Raw genomic sequence first — 18,722 nt, 5'->3', positions numbered from 1 at the left:
TTTTTTTTATCATCTAATAAAACCCTGCCAAATAAGCTGGGCAGGGTGGTGCACGCCTTTCATCCCAGCACTGGGGAGGCAGAGGCAGGAGGATCTCTGTGAGTTCCAGGTCAGCCTAGTCTACAGAGCTGGTTCCAGGACAGGCTCCATAGCTACTGAGAAACTCTGTCTTGAAAAACCAAACCAACAACAACCATTAAAAAACAAAAAAAACAAAAAACAAAAAACAAAAAACAAAAAAAAAAAAAAAAAAAAACCATACATCATAACCCTCTCTTGAAGTTTTTTTTTGGTTTGTAATTAGTCAAGATAATCAGAAGATTCTTCCTGACAGATATCAGAAGTTCACTTCTATACTCCCTCTCTCTCTCTCTCTCTCTCTCTCTCTCTCTCTCTCTCTTTCCCCTCGCTTTCTCTCTCCTTCTCTCTCCCTCCCTCTCTCCCTGTCCCTTTCTCTCCTTTTGAATTCTGCTTTTCTTGTGAATGTTCCAAGTGTCTCAGTCTTCTGATTGCCTAGTGGATCATCGAAGAGCTCAGCAGACCTTTGTTTTGGAAGTTGATCTGTCGCAGTGAGAACAAGAATTCCCAGAGAAATGCAGAGTGTTTCTCCTGATACCACAGCTGTGGTGTAAACACAGTATAACAGATGCAGATGTGGGCTGGGAAGGCAAGGGCACCCAGGTGCCTGTGCTGGCTGGCACCAGCCACACCTATCCCCCAACAGAGCACTGCTCAGAGTCCTTTAAAAAGTATTATTTTTATTTTATGTGTGGGAATGTTTTTGCACGAATGTATATCTGTGTACTATGTGAGTGCCTGGTATTTGCAGAGGTCACAAGAGGGCGTGGGGTCACCTGGAATCGGAATTACAGCCATTGAGTGGTTATTGGGAACTGAACCTGGGACCGCTGTAAAAGCAGCAAGTACTTTCTATGTCCCAGAGTTCGTGTCATTAATGGCAGTAATGGCATGAGTTGTTTATACAGCAACATTTCTGATATTTTTCATGTTAAAAAGCAATTATTTTATTTTACAACAAGATGTTGCTATGTAGTCTGGGCCACCTTTGAACTCTTTCAAATCCTCCTGCCTCAGCCTTCCAACTACTGGTATCATAGGTATGCAATACTGTATTCAATTTGTAAATACATTTGTGTGCGAGACTTCTAGAATATACAGAGGGAGCATGTATCAGTTAGCAAGGGGCCTAGTAGATAAGCTTGTGACACTCACATTACTAGTTCCAAGGTTCCTAGATTGAAATATTTTTTTGTTGGTGTTTTTTGTATTTTTGAGACAGGGTTTCTCTGTGTAGCTTTGGAGCCTGGCCTGGCACTCGCTCTGTAGACCAGGCTGGCCTCGAACTCACAGAGATCTGCCTGTCTCTGCCTCCTGAGTGCTGGGATTAAAGGCGTAAGCCACCGATGCCCGGCTGAAATATATTTTTTAAGATTTCTTCATTTTTATGTTATGTGTATGAGTGTTTCACCTGCATGTGTATATGTATGTACACTACATTCATGCCTGATGCCCTGAGAGATCTGAAGAGGGCATTGAATCTCCTGGAACTCGGGGATTAGGAACTACTTGGAAGCTGTGTCTGACCACCACATGTACACATGCATGCCCAGATATACATACATACAAAATATAGTAAAAATCCAAAAATAAAATCCATTTTGTGCTGTGTGTTTAGGTCCTAGCATGGACCCTGGGAGAGGACAGCCTAATCTCCTGCACTTTTGAGGGGCAGCATGGCTGCTGAGGGAGACTGGTTCTACTGTGGTTAAGATGGCACACCACGTGCTTAAATACATTGCTTTTGCCTTTTCTATTTATTTTATCCATCGATTTAGTTGCTTTTTTTTTTTCTTCAATGTGGAGCCTGCAGGAAGCAGGCATGGTTATTTATACTGACCTGTTGTGGGTTGTTTGTGTTTGTGTCTCTATGCCAACCCCCGGAAGATCCTTACAGGAGGCCCTGCCTGATTCAGTTACTGACTCTTTCTTTGTAGGCATCTTTAGGTCAGCCACAGGCTTCTGTGTCCATATATTGGAGACCTGAAAGGCCTTTTCTGTTCTCTCAGCAAGGAGTGACATTCAAGATGTCATTGATAATTGAAAGAATTAGAGAAAAGCAAGAATCCCTAAGAAACAAAGACCAGGGCTGTGTGTGCAGAAAGGAGTCTGTCCCCTGTCATCTGTACCTGTGTGACTCGGTTCCCCTATCTTCCTGTCTATGGTCCCTCTTCCTATGTCTTTTCTGGCCTCTCGGATTCATCTAGATTCTCTTTTGTCTACTGTTTGCTTAGTTTGGGGTTTTTGTTGGTTGGGGTTTTTATTTTGTTTTAGGGAGATGGTGTCTCATTTATCCCAGGCTAACCAAAATGTCGTGGCCACCACACCTAGCCTTGTGAGAAACATTTTTTTTTCTATGAAATGTATAGCCTGACAGGGGCCCTATTCCCCGAACTTCTTGCTTCCCCTCCACACCAGTTAGCCAGTTATCAGATTATGACATCAAGCTCCCACCTGAGGGATGAGAACAGCCTCTACCTGCATCAGGGAGAAAAGGCAGAGGCCATCTTGGCCAGGTGTGCTTGCTAGCCACCTGCTGGCACACACGCTTTTTACAAAAAGAAAACGTCTGGGTTAGTTTTGCTTTGTTTGTGCAACACCAGAATGACTCTTTCTAACTCCCTCATGTCTGGTCAGTTCACCCACAGTCAGGTGTACAGGTGTTGGTCATAAACATAAGTCAATGAAACTAGCTGTGTCGTTTAAGAAATTATTCTTTTTTTTTTACATGACAGGTAGTTCACATGATACCTGCCAGAATTCCTCGGCAGTGGGAAGTGGGGAACAGGAAGTCGCCACATAACAGAATATGAATCCGTTGTTGGCGATACATGAGCACTGGTGCATCACTCTGAAAAGCATATGGAAGTTGTCAGAACTTAAGAAGGAATTGTTAGAAAAAGTTAAAGAGTCACGTCTGCAAAGAATACAGGGTGTAGAATCTGACGGCCACACTGAGGCATTGTTGGGGACAGAAAGACAACAGTATGGTGGCTCTGAGGGAGCAACAGGTCGGGTCCCTTCTTGGAGATTTCAGAGCAGCCTGGCAGCAGGAAAGGGGGAGGAGAGAGTGATTGTAGTTCTTTGATATGTCTGTCTGTCCAGTCTGTCAGCACACGGTGCTCACTTGGGGAGTAAGAAACCAAACACCTGGAAGTCTGCCAGCTAGAGAGCGAGGTAGTGGTCTTAGGAGGATACCGCCTGTTTCTGTCTGACTGGGGAGAGGGGACGGCTGCTGTAGGCACCGTGTCCTGAGCACCAGCATCCTGATCTGGATTCTGAAGAGCCAGAGAGATGGATGGGTGAGTTAGAGTGCTTGCTGTGTGCTCATGGGGACCTGAGTTCAAATCCCCTGGCACCCATGTAAAAATCTGGGAATGGCCATGCACATGCCTGTATGCCCAACATTATATGGAAAGGAGACAGGGAGGGTTGCTGGGGCTTGCAGGCTGCCAGCATAGTGTAAATTCAGTGAGAGACCCTGTCTCAAGGGAACGAGACGGAGAGTGAAGGACACATAGTATCTTCTGACCTCCACATACATGTGCACAGGTTCATGTACCTGTATATTCGTGGGTGCATATACCACATGCACACACACACACACACACACACACTCACACGCCCACAAAAGAGCTGTGTCTACTTTCCTAAAGTGTTAATTTTCTTCAGACTTCCACTCATTGCCCATCTTACCCTAGAGTAGAGATACACTGCTGGTCTGTGTGGCTATCAGTTATTTGCAGGTGGCTTAGTGTTTAGATTACTCCTGAAGTATAAAGTGGCAGTCACTTTTAATACATATTTCAGTGTAGTACTTGAGGGCACAGAGCAGGACCAGAATGCCTGGCTTTCATGCTCTGCATTTGGTGCTTAATGGTTGTAGAACACATAGCCTCGCTTCCAGTGTCCCAGTGTCCTCAGGGAGCCCTCGCTAAACTGGATCCCTGAGATCCAGTATCAAAATCACAGGCAAGGGAGTCTGATTGCTCATCTCGGGTCAGGTGTCTCCCGGGTGTGTTGATTGATGGTCATGGAGACTTGGTACAGAGTAATCGAGTTCCTTCCCCTAGATAGGCCAGCAGTCTAGCTGTGGCTGGCCTTGCTTGACATAGACTGCTCCTTAGTGTGCTGGGTGTAGGCTTCTGCCTCCACACCCATCATTCACGCACTGCTTTGCCTTCTCTTTCTTTTTTCCTTCTTGAGATAGGGTCTCTATATGTCCTGGCTGTCCTAGAACTTGCTATGTACATTAGGCTGGCCCCTAACTCACAAAGACCCTCTGGATGCCATTCCTCACACAATAGATAGATAATCTTACCAGTGCTTCTTGTTGCACACCAAGTGATGTATTTCTCATAAACGTTGTCACTGTCACTTCCCCCCAGGACAAGCCATTCCTTCTCAGTTGTCTCCTCGCTGTTAATTTAATGTCTGAGATGTTCAGGATGTGTTTGTGGTGTTCAGGAACCAGTGAAGGAACTGTTTACTCCAGCCCCTCCCCAGAAAGCCACGGTCGAGTCTCACTGCCATCGCTTTGCAAGCCTTATTCCTGCAGAGTGGCTTTGCTCTCCCAGGACCCCAGGGGCGTCACTCAGCATCCTTCTCTGATGGAGCAATCACCATGATGTTCGGCTGCAGTGAGCTGCAGAGGCCTTGCAGGAAATGTTGAGAGCGTGGCCCCCAGGTGGAGCTTGTTCAGGGTTATTGAGCATTTAAAAACAGGCAAGCCCTGTCAGAGATCGAGCCACAGCAGTAATAGAAGGGAGAGAGATCTTCCAGTGCGCGAGCTGGCCGTGGTGGCATGCTCCTTTAATCCCAGCACTGGGAAACAGAAGCAGGCAGGTCAAGGGCAGAGGAATTGGTGAGTTACTCAGCCCATAGTTATGAAATAAACATTTATCAGAATGTCTTGTTTTGTAACTCTTGCTGTTTTATTAGGGATAAAAATTGACTTTGCATCTATGCCTTGCTCCAGCACATTGACCCGTATCCATTCTTGGGAGTGTCTTTGTCTTTCCTAAGAAACTGGGTCTATAATTATTACATAAAAGAAAGAAATTAGGGAGCTGGAGAGATGGCTCAGTGGTTAAGAGCACTGGCTGCTCTTCCAGAGGTCTCAGGTTCAATCCCAGCACCCACATGGCAGCTCACAAGTGTCTGTGACTCCAGTTCAAGGGGACTCGACACACATGGTTAAGCACCAATGCACATTAAAAAAAAAAAAAAAAAATGGCCCACTCCTTTACTCCCAGCACTTGGGAGGCAGGTGGATCTCTGTGAGTTTCAGGCCAACCTTGTCTTCAGAGTGAGTTCCAGGGCAGCCAGGGCTGCACAGAGAAACCCAGGCTCCAAAAACAAAACAAAAGCAAAAGCAGACAACAATTTAAAAACAAAAACAAAACAAGAACACAATGCCTCAACATCTCATTGCTGGAGATCTTAATTGGGCGTTTGGCTTGGTTGTTTAGACAGGTTTTGCTGTGTATTCTAGGCTGGCCTCCTGCGAAGCACTATGTCCGGCTTGGCAGTCTCCATCATAGTTAAGCTCTCAGCTTTCTCCGCTTTGCCATTCCCCACTCTGTGGTCACTGACCATCTTCCATGAAGCCATGTGTGTGAAGGTGTACATCCCGTACCCTCATACCCCAGTTAATCGAATCAGCAAAGTTAGGGTCTTAGGAAGTAGCAGGGCTTGGGGAATTGAGTCATAAGGGCTTCAGGAGGATGGAGTAGAAAAAGAAAGAGAAAACAAATTATTGTGTCCATGTGGTAGTGGGGGGGTGGGGAATGGAGAGGGTTCTGCCACTGAGTGCACATTTCAGTTTCTGCTAAATGAGAATTTCAGTGTACTTTTTCTTTATTTTTCTCAGGGCCGTGTGCAGGTTAGGCTAGCGCTCTGCCGCTGAGCCCTGTCCTCAGCCTGTGGTTTGATTTAGAGCTGTGGCTAGGATTTGTACATGTTACAGGCCTATAGCGTCTGTTTACTGCTCTGTTTGGGGCAGATGCTTTCCTGATACCCTGTTATTTACATCTGCTCAGCTTGCCCAGGCTTGCCAGTAGGAATTGAGTGGTGTCTGGATGCAGCCTTGAAGACAGGCCCAGTGTCCTGACTGTTAGAAACAGAAAGGAATGCTTGAGGCTTCGGTTGTGTTCAGAGTGTGCCATTGTTTACTTTTCAGCACTGGGGAGGTGTGGTGAGGAGAGGGGATGGTCTGGGCCAGAAGGCATCACAGTTTTAGTTTAGAGTTGAGGAGAGCAAAAACAGGTTTACAGCTGCAGTTGGGAAATGCTAAATTGTAGTCTTGGAGTCTTTTCTCCTGGTTAACCCCTTCCCACGTTTTGTTCATGATGGGTTCGTTTGTTTCAGTCATTTTAGACGATATCTTTGCAAAAATACACTAATTCATCACTGTTCACCCTGTGTTAATGCTGCTAGGATTTAAGAAATAGGATGGAAATAGAAACATTTCAGGAGAAATGTAGGGGCCCAGTAGGGAAAGCCAGAAATGGACTGTCGCTGGGAGGAAGGGCCAGTATTGTAAGTGCTCTGTGGTTTTCTTGTTTGTTCTGCAGTGGTGGTGTTTGAACCTATGCCCTTATGTATGAAGAGCATGCTATAGTCTTAGCTAGTTTAGTTTTGTGGGTTTTTTTTTTTTAAAGAATTATTTACTTACTGTGTATACAGTGTTCTGCCTGAATGTATACCTACAACCAGCTCTCAATACAGGTGGTTGTGAGCCACCATGCGGTTGCTGGGCTCAGAGCAGGCAGTCAGTGCTCTTAACCACTGAGCCATCTCTCCAGCCTTACTTTGTCTTTGAGAGAGTGCCATTTGTTTCTTTTTGTTTTTCGGGACACCATGTGTAGCTTTTAGATCAGGGTGGCCTCGAATTCAGAGATCTATCTGCCTCTGCCTCCCGAGTGCTGAGATTAAAGGCAGGCACCACCAGCACCTGGCTGAGACAGAGTCTTAACTGTATACTACTAATCACCTGGAACTCACTAGTCACACCAAGATAGCCTCAAGTTCAGAGATCTGTCTGCCTCTGCCTTCCCAGTGCTAATACCGACCAGCCTTCTTTTTTTTTTTTTTTTTTTTTTTTTTGAGACAGAGTTTCTCTGTGTAACAGCGTAGCTGTCCTGGAACTCAGTCTGTAGACCAGGCTGGCCTTGAACTCACAGAGATCCACTCTGTCTCTGCCACCTGAATGCTGGGATAAAGGCATGCACCATCTCTGTCCTGCCTGATCAATTTTTTTTTTTTTTCTAATAAGTCTGTCTCAGAGCTGGGAGTATGGCTCAGTGGTAGAGTACTTGCTTAGTCTACCCAAGGCCCAGGATCTAATCCCTGTTACCACCCAAAACACTGGAGGATGGGTGGAAGGATGGATGGGTGGGTGGGTGGATGGGTGGTGGGCAGATTGAAAGGGAGCCTGGAGAGATAGTTTAGTGGTAAGAGCACTTGCTGTTCTTCAGAGGACCTGAGTTCAGTCCTGCCAGCACCCACATGGCAGCTCACAACCTGTATCTCAAGCTCCAGGGATGTGATGCCATCTTCTGGCTCCCAGTGGTGTCCGTCTGTGTATTCCTTAGTATTTCTCTGCAGAACAAATGTTATTAATGCCACGCTTTGTTGATCTCGAGACACCATGAAGCCCCAGACGGTCCTCAAAGTCAGGGCCAGTCGTCCTATGGCCACATACCCCACCTCCAGTACTGGGATTGCAGGTGTAAGCTGCCATGCATGGCCCTGGTGGCAGATCTTGGGCAGTCAGACTAAGTTAGAACTGTGACCTCCAGGCCCTGTTTCCTTCTCATAGAAGTAGCTCCAAAAAAAGAAGTAAAATAATCTTGTTTTTAGGTACAATTGGACTCTAGCTGTTAAACTTTAGCATGACTTCCCAAACCTCTGCTTCTTCATCTTCAGGATGAGAAATTGGCCCTGATTCTTGAGGTTGCTTTGAGGAGTCAACATAATAAGACACACACACAGAACTCTTAGGCCCAGTTGTTTTGGGACAGGATGAGTACTTGATGCACAGTTTAAAACAAAAAGAAAGGGCTGGGGTAGAGGGGGTGGCTTGCTGGATCGATGGCTCAGAGGTTAAGAGCACAGGCTGCTCTTCCAGAGGTCCTGAGTTCAATTCCCAGCAACCATCTGTAATGAGATCTGGTGCCCTCTTCTGGCCTGCAGGGTACACGCAGGCAGAACACAGTGTATATAATAAATAGATAAATCTTTAAGGAAAAAAAAAAAAAAGGGCTGGGTGCTGCTCAATGCACAGGGTTAGCAGGCTGCAGACCCTGGGTGTCACCCTCAGCGCAAAACAAAGTGAAAGGGAGGGAAGAAAGAAGGCAGAGGGGAAGAAAAATCGCCTGCGTGGGTTTGTGTTAGCATCATTTTTCTGAGCCTTTGTCGACTGGTTTCCTCTGGGCCTCTGGACTCCGTGTGGTAGTGGGTGGGCCGGTGTGGTAGGATCTTGCCTGAGTGTAGGCAACACCTGGAAACAGGCACTTCCTCTAAGGCACAATTCATTGGTTCCAGTTAGCACACTGGAACGCATGGATGAAAAAATGAAATGGACAGGCTTTTAGAATGAGTTTGCCTTTATGTGCTTTCTTTGTTTTGTTTTTGAGGCAGTGCCTTTGAAGATGAGACACTGAGGGTTCGACAGCTGAAGCTGGACAAGCAGGTGAGCAGGGGTCTCTGGACGACTACACTGACTGGGCTGAGAGCCTTGGCTCTGGAGTCATGGCAGGGTCTCCCAGGAAGATTAGAAGGGCAGCATTGCTCGTGGCTACTCATTAAACAGTGTGTGGACTTGGTTGCCAAGCCAAAGCTCTGGGCTGTGGCAAGAACAGGGTGATTTGAAGATGGTAGCAATAAACTGGCTTTGTTAATAATCAGTAGAAATCTGCTAGCACCTTCTAGAAGAACTAGAAGAATGTTGTAGCTGGGCATGGCAGCACTAACTGGTAATCCCAGCTTTAGAGAGGCTGATCACTGCAAGTTCAAGGCCAGTCTGAGCTACACAGGGAGACCCTACCTCATGACACGAAAGTAAATAAATGAAATGATGTATTGCCTGTTTCTTTTGTCATAACAAAATACCTGATGCTGAGTACATTACTTTTTAACAAGAAACTTATTTAGCTCACAGTTTTAGAGGCTAAAGTACAAGCCCCTAGCTGCATCTGCTTGGTGTCTGGCGACGCCCATCTTAGTTAAGTTTCTATTGCTGGGATAAATACCGTGACCGTGTTCATCTTACACCTTGTAGTACATCATGAAGAAACCGCACTCCAGACTTGCCTAAAGGCACAGCTATGGAGACATTTTCTCACTTGAGGTTCCCTCTTCCCAAATAACTCTAGCTTATATCAAATTGACATAAAACCAGCCAGCACAGCATGTTATGTCACAGCGTGGCAGAGAAGCAACAGGGAATAGCTGGATGCAGAGGAGATGTCACATGACAAGGCAGGAAAATAAAGAATGTTTTGTTTTCTTTTTGGCTTCTTGGTGGTGATTGGGGCCATAGCAGGCCTTGGCTGGCCTCAAAGTACAGAGATGCCCCTGCTTCTGCCTCCTGAGTGCTGGGATTAAAAGCGTGTCCAACCACACTCAGCTTTTTGCTTCTTGAGATAGGTTCTCAACTGTGTTGCCCACTCGGGCCTCAAATTCATAATCCTCCTGCCTCCACCTCCCGAGTCCTGGGTTTATAGATGAGTGCCACCACCACTGCTGGCACTTTTTATGACAACTTGCTCTTGAAACCAGCTGACACCCTGGGCTGGGAACTGCCTTAATCCCTTCCCACCACAGGCCGGCAGTGACTTAACCCTTCTACCAGGCCACAGCTCTCTCTCACAGTGTACTTCGTGCTGTCCTGGAACTTGCCGTGTAGCCCAGGCTTTCCTTGAACTCAGTCCTCCTGCCTCAGCCTCTCTGGGGCTGGGTTATAGCTTCTGCCCTGTTCGCCATCCTTCAGCATGACTACACTGTGGGGCCATGCTTCAGGAAAGAAATCTTTGGGAGATACTGCAGGCCAAGTCCAAACTGGAACAATTCCATTAAACAGTTTTTCCTTATCTACAATTTGGTCAGAGCCAGATCTCTGAGTTTGAGATCCACAGAGTGAGTTCCAGGATAGGATAGCCAGGGCTACACTGAGAAACCCTGTGTTTCAGAAGAGAAAAAAAATGGCCTGTGTTTGCTGCTGTGTTTAATTTTTTTTGGGTTTGTTTGTTTGTTTGTTTTTCAAGACAGGGTTTCTCTGTATTGCTTTGGAGCCTGTCCTGGAACCTAGCTCTGTCGATCAGGCTGGCCTCGAACTCACAGAGATCCACCTGCCTCTGCCTCCCAAATGCTGGGACTAAAGGTGTGCGCCAACGCCCAGGTTTTTTGTGTGTATTTTATTTATTTAGTTAGTTCTGATGTGGGGAGGGGTTGGGATTATGAGACAGGGTCTCTCCTGAAGCCCAGGCTGTCCTCAGACTCCCAGCCAGCATCTTCCTGCCTCAGTCTCCCAAGTACTGGCATTGCAAGCAAGTTCCACCTTGCCCAGCTGTGTTTGTTTCCTTCACTGGACTAGTGGTGTAAGAACCGAGGACAGATTTTTTTTTTTAATAGTTTATATTGTTCCTAATGTGCATTGTTGTTTTGCCTGCATGTATGTTTGTGTGAGGGTGTCAGGTCCCCTAGAACTGAAGTTATAACAGTTCTAAGTTGCCATGTGGGTGCTAAGAATTGAACCCAGGTCCTCTGGAAGAGCAGTTAGTGCTCTTAACTACTGAGCCATCTCTCCTGGCCCTCCAAGGATGGATTTTAAGAGATACATTTATTTTTGATTGACACATAGTATTTGTACGTATTTTGAGGCACTGTGACATTTCCTACCAAGTTTATGTGTGTGCTTGCTTGCTCCTGTGTGAGGGAGAGGAAGAGAGGGAGGGAAAGAGAGAGATTATTCATTTGTTTTTAGTTTTTTGAAATAGGGTCTGTCTTTGTAGGCCTGGCTGACCTGGATCTCACTATATAGACCAGGCTGGCTTTGAACTCACTGAGACCTGTTAACCTCTGCCTCCCAAAGAGCTGGGACTACAGACATGGCCACCATGTCTGGCTCCCACTAAGTTGTTTTTTTTTTTTTTTTTTTTTTTTTTTTTTTTTTTTTACTGGTTATTCCATCAGAATTCCCTAGCCTAGGGACATACAACAGTCTTTTGTTACATGTTTGAAAGTAGGAAGGAATGAATGTGCAGTGTTACATAATGATTAGGCAACTTAGAATTATACCTGACATCCTTCCCTTTCATGTTTGCTTTTTTGTTTGATTTTCTTCTAACATGTGTCAAAAACATTTAATAATCACATGACTCTGCATGGGATCTATCGTGAAAGAGCTCTGGAGTTCCAGTTCCAGATCTGCCTCCCTCTTCTGAGCTCCGTAGGCATCAGGCATGCATATGGGGCACATACATACATACATACATACATACATACATACATACACACACACACAGGCAGAACATTTATTCATTCGCAAAGTAAATATAATTTTAAAATAGCATATGTGACTGCTTTCCTTTCTAGCTTACTAGGACGTTTCCCTCATATCCATTCATGCCTTTTTTGCCTGACTTTCTTGTTTGATCTTGCTGTTTTTGGTTTGGTTTTGGGGGTAATTAATCTCACCTTGTTACCCAATCTGGCCATGAACTCCTGGGATCAAGATGTCCTCTGCTTCACCCTCCCAAATAGCTGAGACTAAATGAGTGACATCTTGCTCAGAGTTCCCACCCACCCTCCCCCGTCATAACCAGCACTTTAAAGCCACATAAACACATACAAAACATGTAGGTGGGTTTTACCTACAAGCTGGAGTCATGGAAGCCAGACCCTCAGCTGAGAAACTGCTCCTCCCATCAGATTGGCCAGTAGGCAAGCCTGTGGGGCATTTCCCGATTGAGGATTAGTGTGAAAAGGTCCAGCCTGCTGTGGGTGGGGCCATCCATGATGGAGGTCCTGGGGTGTATAGGAGAGAAGTGAGCCTGCCTGTAAGCAGCATTCCTCCATGACCTCTGCTCCAGTTCCTGCCACTCTTTGCTGTCCTGACTTGCCTTTTTCGAAGGACTGTAAATGGAGATGAAACCCTTCCTCCCAAGTTGTTGTGGTCATGGTGTTGAGCACTGCAAAAGAAAGTAACTAAAGCTGGGCGGTGGTGGTGCACGCCTTTAGTCCCAGCACTCGGGAGGCAGAGGCAGGTGGGTCTCTGTGAGTTCAAGGCCAGCCTGTCTACAGAGTTCCAGGACAGGCTCCAAATAAATAAATAAACACTAAGACACAAGCAAGCATGCAAGCATTCTGCAGAGTTTCCAGGGCCCCTGGCTCTTTTCCTTGCGTTTACCCATAACTCTTGTTCCCTGTGCAGAGTGTACCTACCACCTGCCTCTTATTTCTTCTCACCTCTGACCCAGGCTCATTTGATTTCAAATTTTGTAATATGAACAAGAGTTGGCAAACTGATGTTGGTTGTGGCAGTGTATCCCAGTAATCCCAAGATTTGGGTGTTTTGCACAGGAGGATTGTTAGTTGAAAATCAGCCTGGAAGACTAAGGAAGAGGAGGAAAAACCTGCCTGAGTGTTTCCATTTCTTCACTCTGTGGACCAGGCTGGCCTTGAACTCAAGAGATCCACCTACCTCTGCCTCCCAGGTGTTGGGATTAAGGATGTATACCACCGCGTCCACAGTGGTTCTTTGAATTGTTTTTCAAAAAGAAAAGCAAAGCCATGTAAACTGTTCCAAGAGGGTAGGCCCTGTGCTGTAATACTGAATCTTGTCTGTAGAGGGCGCTGCTAGAGAAGAAACAGAGAAAGAAGCGCCTTGAGCCACTCATGGTACAACCAAACCCAGAAGCCAGGCTGCGAAGGTTAAAGCCGAGAAGTGGCGAGGAGCACACGCCTTTGGTGGACCCTCAGACACCTCGCATCGATGTCATCCTACACGGTGTGTATTTAGACAATTCCACATCTGACTAAAGTACAATCTTCACAGACCCAAGATGAGGCAGGAGAATGGTGATAAGGTACACAGAGATAGTACTGACACCCTCCTAAGATGCTCCGTAATCTTTACAATCACATTCTGGGTCTTGGCTGGGGGATCGTGGGAGATGCCTTCAAATTCATGTCCATCCTACAACTATTGGTCTGATGCAGAATGAACGGCACTGTCTGAAATGAATGAGTGAATTCTCAGGATGAACGAAGTCTCTGCCCTGAGCCACACTCCCACCCTCTCGGTCTCACTCACAGGTGAAATACAGCTTAAGTAGCTGAGCCTGGCAATAGAATCAGTCCCAGGCCTGGACAAACGTGCCTGTGACGTTAAGAGACCTGAGATGTCTGGGCAGCCTTTGATTCTGACCACATCCCCCAAACCACCCAGCTCAATTCTGGTTAACATGCACTCTCTGTCTTTGGGCTCCTAGGCATCGATGGTCCAGCTGCTTTCCTTAAGCCAGAAGCTCAGGATTTGGAAAGCAAGCCTCATGTTCTCTCAGTGGGCTCCCCTGCTCCAGAGGAGAACACGGAAGGAAGTGCAGATGGGGATAGCCCTGTGGAGGCTGCCTCCAAGCCAGCCCTTCAGGAGATTCTCCAAAAGCACGGTGAGGATGACACTGGGTTCAAGGCAGCGTATCTCCTTTCTCTCATTGGCTTATAATCTAAATGGTCCAGGCTTGCTTGGTGTGGCTTGGGGTTTCAGCATCTCTGACATCTAAGTGGGGTTGCTTGGCAACAGTAGTCATTTATGCTGTTCTCTGAGAAAACAAGATAATGAAATACAGAATAGTCATTATTACATATGGTTTCTGCCTCCTCCCCCCCCCCCCACCTCAGCTTTTTTCTGTCCTTTTAGACAAAGTATTGCTCTGCCACCCAAGCTGGCTTCCGACTTGAGATCCTCCAGTATTAGCATCTTGAATGCCGAGACAATAGACATTTACCACCATGCTCAGCTATGTAACATCCCTTTAAGTGAGGAAAGAGATGGCCAGTAAGGAATAACTATGCCAGGTGCTTGCTTTGCCAGCTCCCACCTGGGAGAGGCGGCTCAGCAGCCTGCTGCAGCACGGTAGAGTAGTTGGACACTAAATCTGGTTCATCCGTTAGAAAAGCCTTCTGAGAGTCAGCAAGCTGCCAAGCCCGATGACCAGAGTTCAGTCCCTGGAGCTCCATAAGGTGGAAGGAGAAGCTGACATACCACTCTCCACACACACACCTGTTAACTAAACAAATACATTTTAATTTTAAAGAAAAAACAAAGTTCAGGGCTGGAGAGATGGCTCAGAGATTAAGAGCACTGGCTGCTCTTCCAGAGGTCCTGAGTTCAATTCCCAACAACCACATGGTGGCTCACAACCATTTGTAATGAGATCTGGTTCCTTCTTCTGGCCTGCAGGCTGACATGCAAGCAAACACTGTATATACAATAAATAAATCTTTTATTAAAAATATAAGCACTAACTTATTAAAGAAACAAAAAAGGTTCTGAGAACCAAGTATATGGCTCAGTAGTCAGAGACACTCCCTGTTACTCTCAGAACCCATGTGGTGGACAGAGAGGAACAACACCCACAGAATAAACAAATCAAAATGTAATTTTTAAAAGTTTAAAAGAGACAATGGGTTCTGAATGCATAATAGTTTTGCATTGTACTCACAGATGTTCCCAGGGAGCCTTTATTCTGACTTGTGACTGAGGCCTGGGGAATGCAGCTCAGTTGGTAGAGGGTTTGCCTAGCATGCATGAAACCCTGGGTTTGGTCCTCAGCACTGAAGAAACTGTGACACATGCGTCTATGACCATATGACCCTGAACGCACCCGATCTTGTCTGATCTCGGAAGCTAAGCAGGGTCGGGCCTGGCTAGTACTTGGATGGAATAGTGACACGTGCTTGTAATCCTACCACTTGGAAGATGGAGGGTAGGGCATTCTTTCAAGGATCTTCTTGTCTATATACCAAGTTCAAGGCTATCCTGGACTACATGAGATTCTGTCTCAAAAATAAGTGCTAGAAGTGAATGAAAAGGTGGCAGATAATCGCTGGATAGCACCTGACTCAGATTGGGTGGTTTGGCGAGCTTCCCAGAGGAAGTGTGAGGGCCCGACAGCACAGGACCTGGCCCATTGAGGTGGGGTGTGGAGCAGGATGTGAGGGTGGGTAGGGTGAGCCTGGAGGACTTACAGGGGCTAGTTCTGGGTGTGCAGATGTAGGGACATGGTAGTGCCCACCTTTACTTCCAGCACTCGGAGGCAGAGGCAGGAGGATCTCTGTGAGTCCAAGGCCATCCGGGTCTACAGAGTGAGTTCCAGGACAGCAAGGGTTCCATAGTGAGAACCTTGTCTCAAAAACAAATTTAAAAAGAAGGAGGAGGAGGAGGAGAAGAAGAAGGGAGGCCATAGCAGGATGTTGGAGTTTGCCTAAAGCAAAATTGGAGGTGGTTGTGCAATAGGATATTATGTAGCTCAGGCTGGCTTCAAGCTTTTATGTAGCCAAGGATAGCCTTGACTTTCTGATCTTCTGCCTGTGTCTCGTGAGTACTGGGATTATAGACATGCACTGCCATATCTAGTTCCAGTTAGTGATTTATTAGTGTGTGTGTGTGTGTGTGTGTGTGCGTGCGTGTGCGCGTGCGCGTGCACGCGCAGGTGTGTATACATGTCATAGCACACACATGACCATCAGACAACTTTAGGGAGTCAGTTCTTTCTTTCCCCCATGTGGATCCTAGGAATTGAACTCAGGTTGTCAACCTTGGCCGCAGGTTCCTTTACCCGCTAAGCCAATATGATCTTTGGGACCACAGTTGGCAGTTGCTGACTGTGTTTCCTTTTCTGCCAGGCATCTTAGGTAGTGTGAACTATGATGAGGAGACCGACAATGAGGAAGAGGAAGGAGACAGTCTTAGCTCTCCATCAGCTCATTCAGAAAAAGAGAGTTCTGCGGCCAGCCAGAAAGCAGCCTCGGTATGTGGTCCTTTGCAGCTAGTATGATTATCCCCAAACACTGGCAGGTGTTTGCACTGGGGCTCCTGGTTTGTTTGATTCACCAGATTGCCCTTGGGGAGGAGGCTGGGGACAGGGGGAGGAGGCTGGGGTCAGGGGGAGGAGGCTGGGGGGGAGGAGGCTGGGGTCAGGGGGAGGAGGCTGGGGACAGGAGGAAGAGGCTGGGGGAGGAGGCTGGGACAGGGGGAGGATTTTGTCCACTAAGCGTCTTGTGGCAGGGAAGGAAGTTTGCGCCCAATTCTGGTTACTCACATAAAACGCCATCTTCAGGAGACAGGCGCTTCAGGTGTCATAGCCCAGCAAGGTGATGGCCAGCTTGGAGAAGTGGAGAATTTAGAGGACTTTGCATACAGTCCTGCCCCTCGGGGTGTCACAGTGAAGTGTCGAGTCACCAGGGATAAGAAAGGCATGGACCGAGGCCTCTTCCCTACCTACTACATGCACCTGGAGAAGGAGGAGAATCGCAAGGTATGGGGGCCACCCTAGGCACGTTTCTTTCTTTGCCTCTAGTGCTGGCCATGAAGCATCGTGCACCCTAGGCAGGCACTCCTCCACCAAGCCACGCCCTGGACCCTAAGATGCCACGAGGGGACAAGGCTAGGGTAGGACTTGGTTATGCCTGGGGAGTCCCACTGGTTAGAACATGTCAGCTCAAAGTTGTGTACCCAGGAGCTCTGTTCTTAGTGCCGTCACGTCAGGGCAGGGTCTGTATTCCTCACCCCTGCCCACCCTCTAGAAAAACTTCCGTCCCTAATGTAGGGAAGTGGAGAAGTGTTTCCCTGTGCTAGGATGGAGCTCAGCCCCAACCACTGAGCTGCCCCACCACTGAGCTGCCCCAGCACCACAAGAGTGTAGGAGTGTGCTTCTCCCTCCCACTTTTGCCTTCTTTTTATGGGCTCTCATGTAGCCCAGGATAGCCTCAAACTTGGACAGAGGGTGACTTGCTGAACTCCAGATCCTTCTGCCTCAGCCTTCCAAGTGCTGGGATTAAAGGTGTGCACCACCACGCCTGGCCGACGGTTAACATCTTTGCAGGTGATAGATACTGGTAGACGTTTGTGGTCTCACTGGACTTGTGTTTGATATTTTTCTTTTCTCAGATATTTCTTCTTGCTGGTAGGAAGCGAAAAAAGAGCAAAACATCCAACTACCTGGTCTCCACGGACCCGACAGACTTGTCTCGTGAAGGGGAAAGTTACATCGGCAAACTCAGGTGATGGAGCCTCAGGTCGCCGGCCTAGTGTAGTCTTTCTGTAATTCCTGTAATTTCAGAATAATGGCTGTGTTACCCCCCACCCCTATGCAGTTCTCTTGTTCTGTGCTACTGGGGATCGAACCTAAGGCCTCACGTGTTAAGCAGTTGCTTTACCACTGAACTATAGCCCAAACCTTTGCTATAGTTGTTTATTTGTAAATGATTCAAATACAGAGATGTGTTGATCTTAAAAAGGAAAAAGTTAGCTGAGCAGTGGTGGCACACGCCTTTAATCCTAGCACTTGAAGGCAGAAGCAGGAGGATCTCTGTGAGTTTGAGGCCAACCTGGTCTACAAAGTGAGCCCATGACAGCCAGAGCTGTTACACAGAGAAACCCTGTCTCAAAAACAAAACATGAAAACAAGAACAAAGTTAAAAGAGACTCTTGAGGCCTCTATCTCAAAAAACAAAAAACAAACAAACAAAAATACATACATACATACATACATACATACATACATATATACATACATAAAAAGAAAAAAGTTAAAAGAGACTCTTGAGGCCAGGCATCATGGCTCATACCTTTGCTCTCAGAATTTAGGGGACAGAAGCAGGTGGATCATGAGATCCAGGCCAACAAGGGCTACACAGAGAAACCCTGTCTCAATAATTAAATAATAATGATGATGTAATTTATTTTGTTAAATCATTTATTGATTGTTAATAAATTGCTTATTAACTCTTTTAAATAAACATTTGAAAATCTTAGGCCAGGCGTAGTGTGGCTTATGCCCGTCACCCCAGCACCTAGCAAACTGAAGTAAGAGGATTTTGTGCACAAGTTCAAGGCCAGCCTAGGATATAGAGGAAGACCCTCAGCAAACGAGGAAGGAATCTAGCCTTCCTTGTGGTCTGTGCTCTTTGGGAGATCGTGTCTGTGCCCCCCCCTTGGCTGTCAGGAGGACAGCTGTCTCCTCTGCTTGTCTCCTGGAGGGAAAAATGCAGATCGTCATGGTCGTTTTCCTCCTGGTACCAGATCCAATCTCATGGGGACCAAGTTCACAGTATACGACTATGGTGTCAACCCAGGCAAGGCCCAGGGTCTGGTGGACAAGGCCCACACCCGACAGGAGCTGGCCGCCATCTGCTATGTAAGTGCTGTCTTGCCTTACCTGCTGCTCCCCCCCTCTGCCCCACTGTGCTGCCAGCCAGGCCCTGAGCCAGCTCTGCCCCTCCTCCCTTAATGCTCCTTTTAGGAGCCGGTATCGCTTCTTCTTGTATCTGAGTTTTAATTGGATTTGGATCACCAAATTCGGCTGTGACTCACTCTCCACTGCCCTCCCTTGTCTTGGTACTCACTCTTTGGCCAG

At 46.9% G+C, this 18,722-nt stretch overlaps 1 protein-coding gene across 1 annotated transcript in view; it reads left to right on the top strand.

Moving 5' to 3' along the window:
- Tulp3 (TUB like protein 3) overlaps positions 1-18,722 on the top strand; it is a 32,901-nt gene that overhangs the window by 9,882 nt on the left and 4,297 nt on the right. The window contains exons 2-8 of the mRNA XM_051173134.1: positions 8,722-8,773; positions 12,931-13,090; positions 13,575-13,751; positions 15,991-16,115; positions 16,425-16,622; positions 17,255-17,367; positions 18,389-18,503. Of these exons, the coding sequence (XP_051029091.1) occupies positions 8,722-8,773; positions 12,931-13,090; positions 13,575-13,751; positions 15,991-16,115; positions 16,425-16,622; positions 17,255-17,367; positions 18,389-18,503 (940 nt within the window). The remainder of the gene's footprint in view (positions 1-8,721; positions 8,774-12,930; positions 13,091-13,574; positions 13,752-15,990; positions 16,116-16,424; positions 16,623-17,254; positions 17,368-18,388; positions 18,504-18,722) is intronic.

Source organism: Phodopus roborovskii, unplaced genomic scaffold (genome assembly GCF_943737965.1).
Source record: "Phodopus roborovskii unplaced genomic scaffold, PHOROB, whole genome shotgun sequence".
Taxonomy (NCBI): Eukaryota; Metazoa; Chordata; class Mammalia; order Rodentia; family Cricetidae; genus Phodopus; species Phodopus roborovskii.
The sequence above is the reverse complement of the archived record's forward strand: the minus strand, read 5'-3'. Positions and strand labels throughout refer to the sequence as shown.